The 13,204-nt window shown below is 41.5% G+C and overlaps 1 protein-coding gene across 6 annotated transcripts in view; it reads left to right on the top strand.

Annotated features, from left to right (window-relative positions):
* Positions 1–12,719, top strand: part of greb1l (GREB1 like retinoic acid receptor coactivator) — a 47,844-nt gene extending 35,125 nt beyond the window's left edge. For all 6 annotated transcript variants that reach the window (XM_075483172.1, XM_075483171.1, XM_075483170.1 and 3 more), the window contains 16 exons: positions 567–703; positions 810–1,152; positions 2,869–2,984; positions 3,240–3,472; positions 3,804–4,366; positions 4,727–4,832; positions 6,197–6,343; positions 6,457–6,596; positions 6,756–6,917; positions 7,077–7,281; positions 7,986–8,148; positions 8,738–8,965; positions 9,049–9,190; positions 9,300–9,500; positions 10,035–10,173; positions 10,305–12,719. In XM_075483172.1, the coding sequence (XP_075339287.1) occupies positions 567–703; positions 810–1,152; positions 2,869–2,984; positions 3,240–3,472; positions 3,804–4,366; positions 4,727–4,832; positions 6,197–6,343; positions 6,457–6,596; positions 6,756–6,917; positions 7,077–7,281; positions 7,986–8,148; positions 8,738–8,965; positions 9,049–9,190; positions 9,300–9,500; positions 10,035–10,173; positions 10,305–10,468 (3,189 nt within the window). In that variant the 3' untranslated portion in view covers positions 10,469–12,719. The remainder of the gene's footprint in view (positions 1–566; positions 704–809; positions 1,153–2,868; positions 2,985–3,239; positions 3,473–3,803; positions 4,367–4,726; positions 4,833–6,196; positions 6,344–6,456; positions 6,597–6,755; positions 6,918–7,076; positions 7,282–7,985; positions 8,149–8,737; positions 8,966–9,048; positions 9,191–9,299; positions 9,501–10,034; positions 10,174–10,304) is intronic.
* Positions 12,720–13,204: the final 485 nt, after the last annotated feature.

Here is a 13,204-nt window from a genome sequence, read left to right as displayed (position 1 = left end):
AGTTCTTCCTTTAGTTTCTCCATGAGCAGAGGAAGCACTGGATCATCTTTTATGAAAGGAAAGAAGATGGTTCCACATTTCCTTGCAGCTGTAACATTCAAAGCGATGCCCATTTGTTTTTTATGCAGTCAAACTGACTGTGATTCGAGTAAATCAAAATGAGAACAGGGGAGTCAATGCGAACAGCCTGTGACAATATCTTTCAGAATTTTTCTCTCCTCATTTAATTGCGAAATAACATTTTATACAGTATTACAGTATACAGTACTTATTATACTAACATGATATAGATAATTTAGCCAAATTTGAAACACTACGATAAGACTGCTTAAGCAAAGTTCTTAATGCGCTTTTTGTGGAATATTTTCACTTTTGAAGGGCCACATTGCTGCTTTAGGAAAATGTGGTCAGATTTTTGCTCATTAGTGGTGTTCTAAGTTAGCGTTTGAACACACTCGATTCGCTGGCAGTTGAACGAACACACAAAAAGCTAGAAGTATGGACATTAAGCAAACTCCTTCAGTCCGTTGACGGGGAATGGTGTTGTTGTGATTATTGTCTTCCAGCAAACGGAGCAGTGTCCCAATGACTTGCTCTACTTTGGCCTGGGAGACTACAGCAGCTCCCTGCAGTGGGGCGTGGCCAGCCCCATCCTGCGCTGTGATGATGCATTTGAGAAGATGGTTCACACTCTGCTGGAGAGGTTAGTCTTGAACTTCTGAGACAGCCGCCGTAATCCTGTCAGAAGGATTTTGACCGAGTAACATGAAAGTCAGTCAAACTAACAAACTTTCCAACATGTACATCAGACACCCCCACCTTCACAGCATGGTGATCCGCAGCTATCTGCTGATTCAGCAGTACACTGAGGCCATGATGGCTCTGACTTCTTCCCCATCCCTGAGGGACCACATAACTCCAGAGACCCTGGCCATGGTGGAGGATCTGATAAACTCTCCAAACCAAGAGGGCTCTCAGGGCCGTGGCCACATGCTGCTGGTCCGTGTGCCCTCGCTCCAGCTGGCCATGTTGGCTCGAGAGAGATTAGAGGATGTGAGGGACAAGCTGGGACTCCAGCTGTGCTTCGCGGTGCTGCTGGGAAGTCCGGCGTCTGAGATCAACCTGCCCAGACCCTTCATCAATCGCCTCAAGGTGAGAGTAAAATGAGTCACTGGAGCTTTCCTTGTCATTGTTTTCTGTAATTGCAATGCTCGAGTGTTGTACCATTTAGGGTGATCTAAATGTATATCAAGAAAAAAAGTCTTAATCATTTTTTCAGTCATATAGACTAAGAATCGCTGTGTTTTCTTTATCATAGAACAAGCTATTTGTTTGTTCTTTAATCCTTAACCCTTTGTTGCCCTGTCATACTTATCCAGTGGTTAAGTGGGAACAAACCAAACACTGGCTTATAAATCGTGTCTTTCAGGAGTTTTTTGTAGCCAACAGTGATTTTCATTTGGCTGCATTCTACAATTTATTGTAGAATGCAGTAGAATTGACGTGGCTGTATCCCACACGCTGTATCCCACACACATATCAGACCCACAAGGGGGAAAAAAATCACATTGTTTTGACGAACGTTTTACAGAGAGGTCTGATGTCATTATCAAGGAATTTACTTTTTATGCAGAAGGAATCCACTTTTTTTTCACCCTTTGAAAATATGGAAGACCTGAATCCTGTGCTGCTGCCACCATAGTTCAGGATTAAACCTGGGAAGCTGATTATCTTGAAGCTGATAGAATAAAAAGTGTGAAAACATACTGAAAGAATGACTGTCTGTATGACTCTCAGTGGTAGGAACTGCTTGTCTTAGACTGACTAAAGCCCTACTGCTTGTAGTTGTTAACTTTGTTAGATTTGCTCATAGTTCTAATTAAAGGTTTCATTTTTTATTTAACTGTTTCCCTTTTTCACAGCTGTTAACAAAATGTCTTACATTTAAAATGACATCTAAGCACCACCTTAATGGAATGCACAGTTTTAACCATAGTCAGATCTACTCTTACTATATAATAGTGATGTGGCAGTGACATTATAATCCTTTGAAATAATTTTTTTGGCTTGAAAATGGCAGCTGTGTTGCTTTTAGTTAGGATTTTTAAAATATATGTTATTAACCTCTTGATGTTTGTTTGAAATTTAAGTTTTCTATTTGTTTGTGAAATGTGCAGTTCGGCTACCAGTCTTCTAAATGTGTTGGGGGAAAAAAATCCCTGATTGATAAATTTTTTTTTTGTTTGATATTTTATTTTAAATCTATTAATCAGTCATACAGTGCGTCGTTTGCACGTTTTAGAACCACACCAGAAGTTAGGGAAACCAGTACCATGCAGAGATTTAACTGAAGTTATGATTAAGTTGCCAAATTTGCAATAACTAACACAACAGCATGTAGCCAGATGTGCTTGGGTTGACTTGTCAAGTTGTTAACCACCGTCATGACATCGCTTGGCGTGATTGCAGTTGTGCGGGTTCGTGAAGCCAACCTCTAAATAAAACCCTGTCAGGTCTAAACTACAAGCTAAAATTAGAAATTTTGAGAAGTAGTTAATAAAATTAGATTTGTCCATGATATAGAATGATTAAAAAAAAATCCTCCTCTTAAATTCTCTTCATTTTGTAGATCTACATTTGGATCAAAAAATGCTTGGACGATTAAATGATGTTTATTGTTTTAACTGTTTACTAAAACATACACAAGTTACAGTGATATAATGAATACGGGCTAACAGTGCAACACTCTGTGTAGAACAAATTTATCCAGTACCAGTCCAACGTGCGTTGTTGTTTAAATCTGAAACATCAGAACCTTAACACAATAGTAAAGATCATGCAAAAACTACATGTTATGTCATTCTGCAGGCATGGCAAGGCTGTGAGAATGAAGACTGGGTACCACACACATATGAGGATCTGGAAGGGCTGCCTTGCATAGTCATCCTCACAGGAAAGGACCCTCTTGGAGAGACTTTTCCCAGGTAATTCCACATTACATAGCTATGGCATCAAGATACCTCACCATCTGCAATTGCTCTTAGAGGTCTTTTGCCTTGTCTTTAATTTAGAATAAACAGATTTTACATCTTTAATTATGTCAACCAGCACCACTTATAATTCTGATACTGATTTACATTAATTTCAGTATATTTGAGCAATTTATTTTGGCACAAAGATCTGACCAAATTTTGACAGGATTATCAACATTGTCTTTCTACACACTCGTGCTCTTCTAGGTCTCTGAAATACAGCGACCTGCGTTTGATAGACTCCAGCTACCTGACCCGCACAGCCCTGGAGCAGGAGGTGGGTCTGGCCTGCACCTATGTGTCCATGGTCATAGTCAAGGACCCCAAGACAGCTATTGTTCCCCGGCAATCAGATGGAGAGAAGGCTACCACCGGTTTGAATGAAGGAGATGAACCAGAAAGACCCCAGAGCAACGGTAGCGCGGCAACCAGAACATCTGGTGAGTTTCTTTGAAACACTGGAATGTTATATTATAGATGCAAACACCAGAGCGGGTAAGAGGTTATCCATCAAATCGCTCTAGCAAAGTAATTTGGTTCAATATAAAGATATTGCACATGGGAGTGGGTGTGTACAAGTCACATTGCCCTTTTGACTGGGAAGAACATGATTCAAAGGAGATGTGCTCTTAATTTAGAGGGGAAAACAGCATCATTGGCTCAAATGTGGTGATTTAGAGAAGCCTGTCACTTTCTACTTATAAATACCATTTAGCTTGTTATTTGCTAAATTCATTTTTGATATATCACCCTCTTCATGTCCTCACTCAGGCTCTCTGGTTGAGAATGGTGTCAGTTCATCTGATGCTGCCGACTCATCCCAGAAGCCTTCCACTTCCACCTCCCAACCCGAGGGTCCCCTCAGCTCAGACGTGGGCACCTTAACTCAAGGATTCAAGCAGGAGTGCGACTCTCTGGGAAGCCAGCTTTCCTCCAACCCCTCCAAAGCCCCCAATGTGCCCGCGTCCCTCTACTGTAGCTCGTCATCTTCCTCCCCCTCCACATCTTCCTCCTCCTCGCAGAAGCCCAGCCAGTCTACGCGATGCGGACGATCTAAGTCCTGTAGAGTGTCACCACGGACAGTCATCCTGTCACGAGCGGCATACAGCCTTCTGACGGGGGAGTCGGGGAGTCAACTGAGCTCCTTCTCTCTGCTGCCTCATGCGGATGTGGCCTGGAGCAGCCCGCTGAGGCCCCTCATCACTCACAACCTGCAGAGGGCAGAGCAGAGCACGTACTACCGCCAGTGGACCGTTGCCAGACAGCATCATGCTGATTATGAAGCACCACTTGTGCCACATCCACGGCGCCTGCTGCTCACTGGACCCCCACAGGTAAAAAAAAATCACAAGTTCCTCTGTGAGTGAGTGCATCACAAACAGCATGTCATATATGAGTTCATCCAAATACTGTATTCCCAAATGAAAAAGATGGAAAGAAGTTGAATGATAAACTAAGATGAACATGTGATAAGTAAACCTGACTTTATATTTCTATCCCTATTGTTTTTGATCTGTGGCCAATTTGTAAGTTTGGAAAATGTTATAATGTTATCGGACGTTGTGTTAATTCAAAACTGTGGAAAATCCATTCAGATGCATGTCATGTCTACATGTTTGTCCATGTTTATGCACCTGGATATGTTGGCGTTGTTGTAGCACTACATGGGTTGTTTGTTTCTTGCTTTTTGCTAGGTGGGAAAGACGGGAGCTTACCTCCAGTTTCTGCGTATCCTGTTTCGGATGCTCATCAGACTGTTGGAGGTGGATGTGTACGATGAGGAAGAGGATGAGAAAGAAGGTGAAGATCACTGCCGCTGATTTGTACAAATCCTTTTTTGCTGTCGCAGAGCCAAAATTGAAAACAGAAATTATTTAGCAAGTCAATTAGATTTATTATCCAAATCATTTATTGATGGGATTTATTTCAGTAAAAAGAGTAAGAGCCTCCTGTTGGAAAAGAACTGCAGTGAGTAATGGGCTTCAGCTGGCAACAACTTATTTAAACCTACCTGAAAACAAAAACAACTGAGGACTTTTCTGAAACTACTAAAATTCAGTTTAGAACTATCAGTCGCATTATTAAAACCTGGAAGTGGTGAACCCTCATCTTTGAGGGAAACAATGCGTGTAAGCTTAAGAAAACCAATTACAATCAAGGCTAAATGAACAAAAAAGGCTTTAATATGTTTCAGTAATATTGGATTATGGAGCAATGGAAAGAAAGGACATGTGGTCTGAGTTCAGATTTCCACTGTTCCAGAGTGATGAGCACATCAGTGTAAGAAGAGCAGCTGATGAAGCACTGCATCCATCATGTCTAATGCTTACTGTACACTACTGTGGGTGCAGCACTATTATGGTCTGGGGTTACTTCAGTTGGTCAGGTTAGGCTTCAGCACTGTTATGTGCACAAAATTTAAGGTCATCTGACTTGTACTGAATAACCAGGTTTTTCCCTCGACAGATCTTTTTCTTCCACAGGCACAGGCATATTTTAAGATGACAGTTCCAAGGTGACAATGCCAGGATCGGACTCAGACTGTGAAAGATACTAGAGCTTGGCAAAAATCTTATGCAACTTGAACAGAAAAGAATGCTGTGACATCGAAGCAGCTTATCAAAATAATGCCAAAGTGAAAATATCAAAGCTAAAGGAAGTCCAACAAAATATCAGTGCGTGACTTTGTTAAGTGTGGCAAAGGGCTGGAAAAGTTATGTCATGAAGAAGAGAGAAGAAACGTAATGGCAAATCTCACAGCAAACAAGGTTATCAGGCAACATTTTAGTGACATGATTTGAAATAAAAGAGCGACCATCCCACAGTCACAAGGTAATATCTGAAAAAAAAACGCATTTAAGATGGACCGAGGTAACATGGACAGCTGTCCTGTGGTCTGATGAACCAAACTCTGGCGTTCATTTTGGTAAAACATTGAGCCTCTGGGCTAAAGTGGAAGGGGTGAACCTTGTTGTCTGAGCACAGTTAAAATGTCAGCCTCTGTGACAGTATGGGGGTGCATTATTGTGTCCTCTTTTTATTCACATTTTGCACATCTTTCCTGACTTTTTGGGAGACTATATCTTTAAACACATCAGATAAATGCTGAGGAAATCACTGTAATGCCGACACACGTTCTCATCCTTTTATCTTCTACTCTGCAGAAACTTCTGAGGTTACAACTCCAGTAAATATCCACTGGCCTGACATTGAGGATGTGCGGAAGCTGCCCTTTGACCCCAACCCCAGAGATCCCAAGTTCAGGAAGGCCAGCCCTGTTTACTCTGACAAGATGCCAAAGTGTTTCAAAGGTAAAAAGACATATATGCAAACACACGACTTACAAATACGGAATTGAACACTTTAACGTACACTTGTTAATACAGCGTGTTCATTAAACACATTTATTTCAATGTATTTGCAGAAGTTAAGCAAGAAGGAGAGAGCCAAACTCAAGTCAAACGAGTGACTAAGTCAATACGACTCAGTAGGTTTGCTGCCCACAACGCCTTTCATCACTGTGAACAATGTCATCAGTACTGTGAGGCAGGTCCTGCCACACAGGTGAGTTACATTCTGCACACTTACATTAGACATCTGAGGCGCTCTGTGGCTGCTATATATAAATAGAAAATACTGATCTTTAATTGCTTAAAAACCTTTTACTCTTTGGAATTCCGTTGGAATCTATGTGGTAATAATCCACGTATGTGTGCATCACAGCTTTCAGAGTGCACCTTCCATGCTTTCACCTTCTGCTCATCCATGCTGGGAGAGGAGGTCCAGCTCCAGTTTTTCATTCCTAAAGCCAAGGAGCAGCACTTTGTTTTCAGTCAGCAGGGTAGTCACCTGGAGAGCTTACGCCTGCCTCTGGTCTCCACTAAGGTCAGTTTACTCAGCACGTGTGGCTGTATTTTTTTTTACGTTGGGTATATTTACTTATGTTCCTAGAGAATTAAAGCTTGTCCACCTCCCTGCCTGAGCTCACAATGAAATTTATTTGTCAAGACATTTTGCCTTAACTGAGTTTTTGTTTCTGTGTAGGACCCTGATCTTTTGAAAAGTCCAATCTTCACCCCGACAACAGGACGCCAAGAGCACGGCCTGCTCAATCTTTACCACGCCATGGAGGGCACCACTCATCTGCACATCCTGGTGGTTAAACAATATGAGATGCCACACTATAGGAAGTACTGGCCCAACCACATCCTGCTCGTCCTACCAGCGATGTTCAACAATGCCGGAGTTGGTGAGCAGCTTACTGACATGACAGAACTCAGCTTAGGTGTCAATTACTGTGACCCCCCCCAACCAAATGCAGCTGGTGCATACTTAAGGTCAAACTAATGCATTGACTGGATTTCTTTCCTCATAGACCACTTACACTTTTCTGTGTTATATCCTGTTATATCCATGTTTGCTAGCTTGCAATTTTCTTTTTGTCTTCTCTTGGCAGCTTATCAATCTGCTAATGATTGCAGTGAATGAGCCACCCAGGTCAATACTTATGACACTTTGTTTGTAGTGGGTGAAAGGTTGCATTTTTCTTTTAGCCAATGTGAGACAGCCATTGAGTATGAACATCTATGGGACAATATGGTCATTTGCAACGTCGCCAATCAGATGTAAAGCATATGTTAAATGGGTGTGACTATGCTAAGCATACAGATGGCTGCTGTGTTACTTTGACCTTTGATATCAGTGTGGCTCCCTGCCGGTGTTTATCCTCTGGATAGACCATTACACTGCATGACATCCAGTCTTTTCTTAACTATAATAGTGCAGTTTTTAATTTGTAAAACATACACACACTCTGCAAATGTAGCGTTTTCAGGGATTTGCACAGATTGTTATCTCCTCCAGCAGTTTGTTGTGTTTAAAGGACGTTGTAGGTGACACAGATTTATGAGAGTATGAATGACAAATTGACAAATACGCTCCTATTTGTTGAAGGTGCCGCCCGCTTCATGATCAAAGAGCTGTCTTACCATAACCTGGAGCTGGAGAGAAACCGACTGGAGGAGCAAGGTGTCAAGAGACAAGATGTGTGGCCTTTCATTGTCATGATGGATGACTCCTGTGTGCTGTGGAACGCCTACCAGTCAGCAGATGCAAGGTAGTGAGGCAGGATTTGGTGCGGCCCCATTTCCAAAAGAAACTGGGGGTGTTGTGGAAAATGTAAATGTGAACTATTTTGATTTCATCATTGCGGGTGCATCATAATGACCCACATGATGGCACATGACGCCACAGTGACTTTCCTGGCGCTAATGACCCCATAAAGTGGTTAAGAACATGGAACTCCCTATCGGTCAGATAGTACTGAGAAAACCTTTTGGATTGGGGATTAAAAGTCTTCAAGAAATCTGGAAAAAATGTCCAGTCTCCTTCTTTTTCTTTGTGTATAGAGCTTTTGATGATAGTACTTTTTTACAGGCCAGTCAGTGAAATTTACAAATTCTCAGCAATTTTGCTGTTAGATTATTTTTCAATTTATCACTGGTCAAGTATTGCATATAATCATGCAGACATGTGCATCTATCTCCATGCTGTCTTTCTTTTTACAGTTCAACATTGTTTTTATTTACATTTTAATCAGCTTCCCAACTTCACAAGTTACAGAGCTGAAAAGTTACGTGTAGTACATTTTAGAGACCTGTATCACTGTTGTCAAAACCCTGTCATCCTTTTCCTCTGTTTCTTAGTGACACATCAGAAGGAAGCTCAACTCTCACCAACGTGTCGCTGAAAACAGTGCTGCAGCACATGGAGAACACACCAAAGATCTACTTGTATGCACTGTGCGGTACCCGCAAGTGGAACAGCAGCCTGGCTCAGAAGTCTCCTGGTAACCCCTTCAGTCGATGTCACCTCCACGACTGTGTCATGCTTAATGTGGACCTGACACAGAACGTTCAGTATGATCTTAATCGGTAAGTTTGTGGAAGACTGTGGTAGCCAGCGCGTTCACGAAGTGTGCAGTGTCGTCAGTGATTGAAATTACTGTCTTGTGCAGGTATGGCTGTGAAGAGGTGGACTTTAATCTAAGGGTGAACAGCAGTGGGTTGCTGTTGTGCCGCTTCAACAAATTCTGCCTGATGAAAAAACACATTCCAGTCGGGGGAAACAAAGACTTTGTGGTCAAACCGAAACTCGCGGTGGGTGTCTTCTTCAGATAAGCCTGTAAAACGGTCTTAAGTCCATTTGTGTTGTTTTCTCTCTATGTAAAACGTAATCCTGCACTAAACTGCTCACTTGTATTTCCAGGAACTAGAGAACCCAGCTCCAATCAGCCCATCGCAGTATGTTTGCGCCCCGGACAGCGAGCAGACCCTCTTGGATGCCCCGGCCCAGTTCCTGCTGGAAAGGTTCCTGCAGAGTTGCAGTCTCAGGCTGTTTCCGAAGGCCGTTCAGAACAGAAACAACCCAGTTCTGTCCATCGACAGCTACCTTGACCTCAGCCCGGAGGTAAGATCTCCCAGGAGGTTGAACTCCTGGGAATTATGAGGCTACTGTTGTTTTTTAAATTGAAGACAACCATTCCTTTATATGATGCATTTTCTAACTGTGCTGTACCTTAAAAACTGCTGACTACTACAAAAAGATTCAATAAATCTTAACCCAAATAGAAGCATGTTACATGATTTTGCCATCTGTTTTGCTTAGAACACTCTGACCTGCTTACATGCAGACAGTGAAAGCCAACAGTGCAAATACTGTGCATGTGCACTGTGCCGCTCAAAGCCCCTGAAAAACCTTATCTCAGGGCAAATATGAAATCCTTATTGCAAATCTAAAACTATTATTGCTGTACCATAAAAAGTGTTTGTATTTTATTTTTATTTTTCTTTCGCTCAAAATATATACATTTGTTTGTAAGGATGCATTCTAAAGGAAAGTTTCATAATGTAATTTGGTCAGTTCTAATCTAAACTGCAATCACTTCACGTTCCCTTTAGTTTGCCGGAGTGGCATTAACCAAATGTCCCATCTCTGTCACAGATTTCCGTGTGCTACATCAACTCGCGTCCACACTCCACCAACCTGAACCATCAGGGTCTGGTGTTCAGTGGCCTGCTGCTTTACCTCTGTGACTCCTTCGTTGTCTCTGGACTCCTCAAGAGGTTTCGCTTCCTCAAAGGTGATGCATGCGTGTACAAGCAGCTTTTGTTGGAGCTTCTGTTGTTCTGACATTTGTTTGAATTTGGTCACCAAACGTGGTTGAGATTGCAATAACTTGGCCATAAGTTTTTACCCTGATTGTATCCGCAGGTGCCACCCTCTGCGTGATCTGTCAGGACCGAAGTTCCCTGCGTCAGACCATTGTCCGGCTGGAGCTGGAGGATGAGTGGCAGTTCCGCTTGCGGGATGAGTTTCAGACCGCTAACTGCAGTGATGATCGGCCCCTCTACTTTTTGACTGGCCGCCACGTTTGAACTTGTTACCGCTCAAGTCTGCTGTGCCGCTGAAGAAACACAATTAGATATAAGGGTAGCTCTCATTCCAAGCAATCCAGCAACCCTCACTATTGCCAGGCCAGTAGATGTGGCTGTTCTTATATGTGTACCACCGCACTGCACTATGACACTGAGCTTATTGAATTTTTGTTTCTGAGTAGGGCCCTTTAACTCTTGTTTGCCACTCAACGTGTCCCCACTATCGATTGTTCTACTGAAAAAAAGACAACTGGGGGGAAAAAAAAGCTCAATTTGAACTTTGTTTTGTTGTCATATTCTGCAAAATGGACGCCCTCCAATCGATAAGAGGACTATTTAAAATATATGTGCATCCATGAATTTTGAATCTAGTGTGTCAAGTCCTGGACATGCGTGTTTATCTCAGGGTTTCAAAAGAGGGAAATTTAAGGGACATCGCTTCAAGGCGTTAAGTTTTTCCTCCCTGTTCACAGTGTATGTTTGGTATTAACTTATGTTGGCACCAAAGACTCAGCTGCACCTTGTCTTTTCCCTCTGCTTTCCTTGAGCAATCTTACTGGCTCTGCCTCTGAAACTCCATGAAGCTCATTATCTCACCACATTAAAAAAAAATCAGCGTAGAGGTTGGCTTTTATTGGATTTCCATCATCAAGAGTATCAAATTCTACTCCAATACCAGTGGGATTTGAACAGTGAGTGACTATTTGATCTAACACATTTAAACTTTTCACTTTGGGCCTCTAGAATATTTATGTGGCATCGATAATCTTCCTCCCGAGAAGCCATTTTAGTGTGGTTCTACTTTCCCAGTGACTGAATTCCTTTCGCCACAACTAAGAAAGTTTACACATTGTGACTTTTCAGGGATGTAAGATTTTAAAGTTGTATTTTGGCTTAAATACAAACGTATGAAGTTGGTCTGTTATTACATCTTGACCTCAATTTAGATACGCTTTATTTTCTAAAACCAATCTGTTAAAGTGTAACGTCAATCAGACAGAGCAAAATAGACCCATATTCTAAAAGAAATATTTTGCATAAACACAGAATACTATAAGGTCGGTGAATACAATGTAATAATCAAGCTCCCTCACTGCCAATGATCTTGCTACTGACTGTGCCTGGGATGTTAGCTCCTGCTGTAGGTTCCAAGGCTGATTGTGCTTTTTGGCTGCTATTTGCATTTACCTTTAACTGGTTTACTCTCTTAAGTGAAGAGTCATCCAAAAAGAAAAAAAAGGAAAGGTGATTCACTGTCAAAAGCAGTTTGCCAGCTCAGTTCATATACTTGAAAGTGTTTTTATGTGTTTCTCCACAGGGTTGTCCAAAGAATATGCCTTAAATGATATTTCACACAGTCACAGGTCACCCATTTTTCAGACCAATGAGAATGAAGACTTTACCTGTGAGGAGAAGAAATGTTGTTTGAGTGAAGCTAGATGAAATAATTGGATTTTGGACCACTGTACTGTTTAAAGTTTTGTTTACATTATTAATATATTATATCACCCCCTTAACCACTGAGGGTTACTGATGTTCTTTAGTCTTGTGTAACTTTTGCCAGTATATTTTGGTCTTGTCTTTCTGCATTTCATGCTGCAAAGGCAAGAGGAATCTACCTAGATATATCTTTAAACATATGTCTGTATCCCTTTCTGTTCTTGTGTTGGATTTGTGTTGAAAATGAAAATCAGGTCCAGTAGAGATTCTTATTTATTTGACAAGCATTTTGGACTGATAATCATAACGAAGTGTGATATTTGATTGCATGCTAAAGGGGGTGGGGGTGGGTGGATGTTTGTTTGTGGGGGGGGGTCCCCTCTTCTAAACCACCCGTGAATGCTTTGCACAGGAACCCGAAAGGAGGATTCTTAGATCTGTTGAATGTCATTGGGGGTAGGAAATATGAACTTGCACTATCCAAGTTACCAGCTGAAAAATATAAGCATAACATTTGCTCCCCCAGAACTAGTACAAGTATTATAAGACTGGTGATCAAAACACTTATGTCATCGTCCACTGTTCCAAACAATGTGTTTTTCTTCTTTGATAATTTAATACTTAGTATGCAATTTGCTCTCACAATCTTAAATGAAATGTGTTTGGTGTGTTTGTGCAGCCCGGTGGTAGCCTTGGTGCCTGGTTGATCTACCTCATGTTTACCATTGTGGTTGTAGGCTGTGAATAATATAACAGTAGAGCCCTGCAATTGTTGTTGAGAATTTATGAATGTAATAAAATGACTACTAAATTCATGTGTTTGTTTATTTGTTGCCATTGTTTTTGCATTGCTTGGATTTTTGCAAGGATTTCCATTCATGTGTAAATGAGAACATAAGAGTAGAGCTGAATACGAACAAATGTTTATTACTTGGGTATTGAGTTTGAACCTTTACAAACGTAAGCTGTGCATCCAAAAGTGATTCAAGCCCAGAGATATCTACTTTGAAGCCCAAGTGAATCTCAGAAAATTTCTGAAAGCAATGTTTGCATGTTTCACCTGGCAAAAACATTATATTGCTTGAAGGGCGTGAGATTTGCATGTATCGACAGGCACAAATGCAACACAATATTCATGTTTTTTGTCAGTGTCGAATGGCATAAAGATGAGTATTGCTGTGTTTTTGCTGCCTGTGCTGGTCCTCTTCCTCAAAGCCCCACCCCATTTCTGGAGTAACCTGAAAGGAACACACCACAATGCCGCTATAAGTGGCATTTATACATATATATTTTGAT

This window comes from Odontesthes bonariensis, chromosome 14 (assembly GCF_027942865.1).
Source record: "Odontesthes bonariensis isolate fOdoBon6 chromosome 14, fOdoBon6.hap1, whole genome shotgun sequence".
Lineage (NCBI taxonomy): Eukaryota > Metazoa > Chordata > Actinopteri > Atheriniformes > Atherinopsidae > Odontesthes > Odontesthes bonariensis.
Note: the sequence above shows the minus strand (reverse complement) of the source record. Positions and strands in the feature narration are given on the sequence as shown.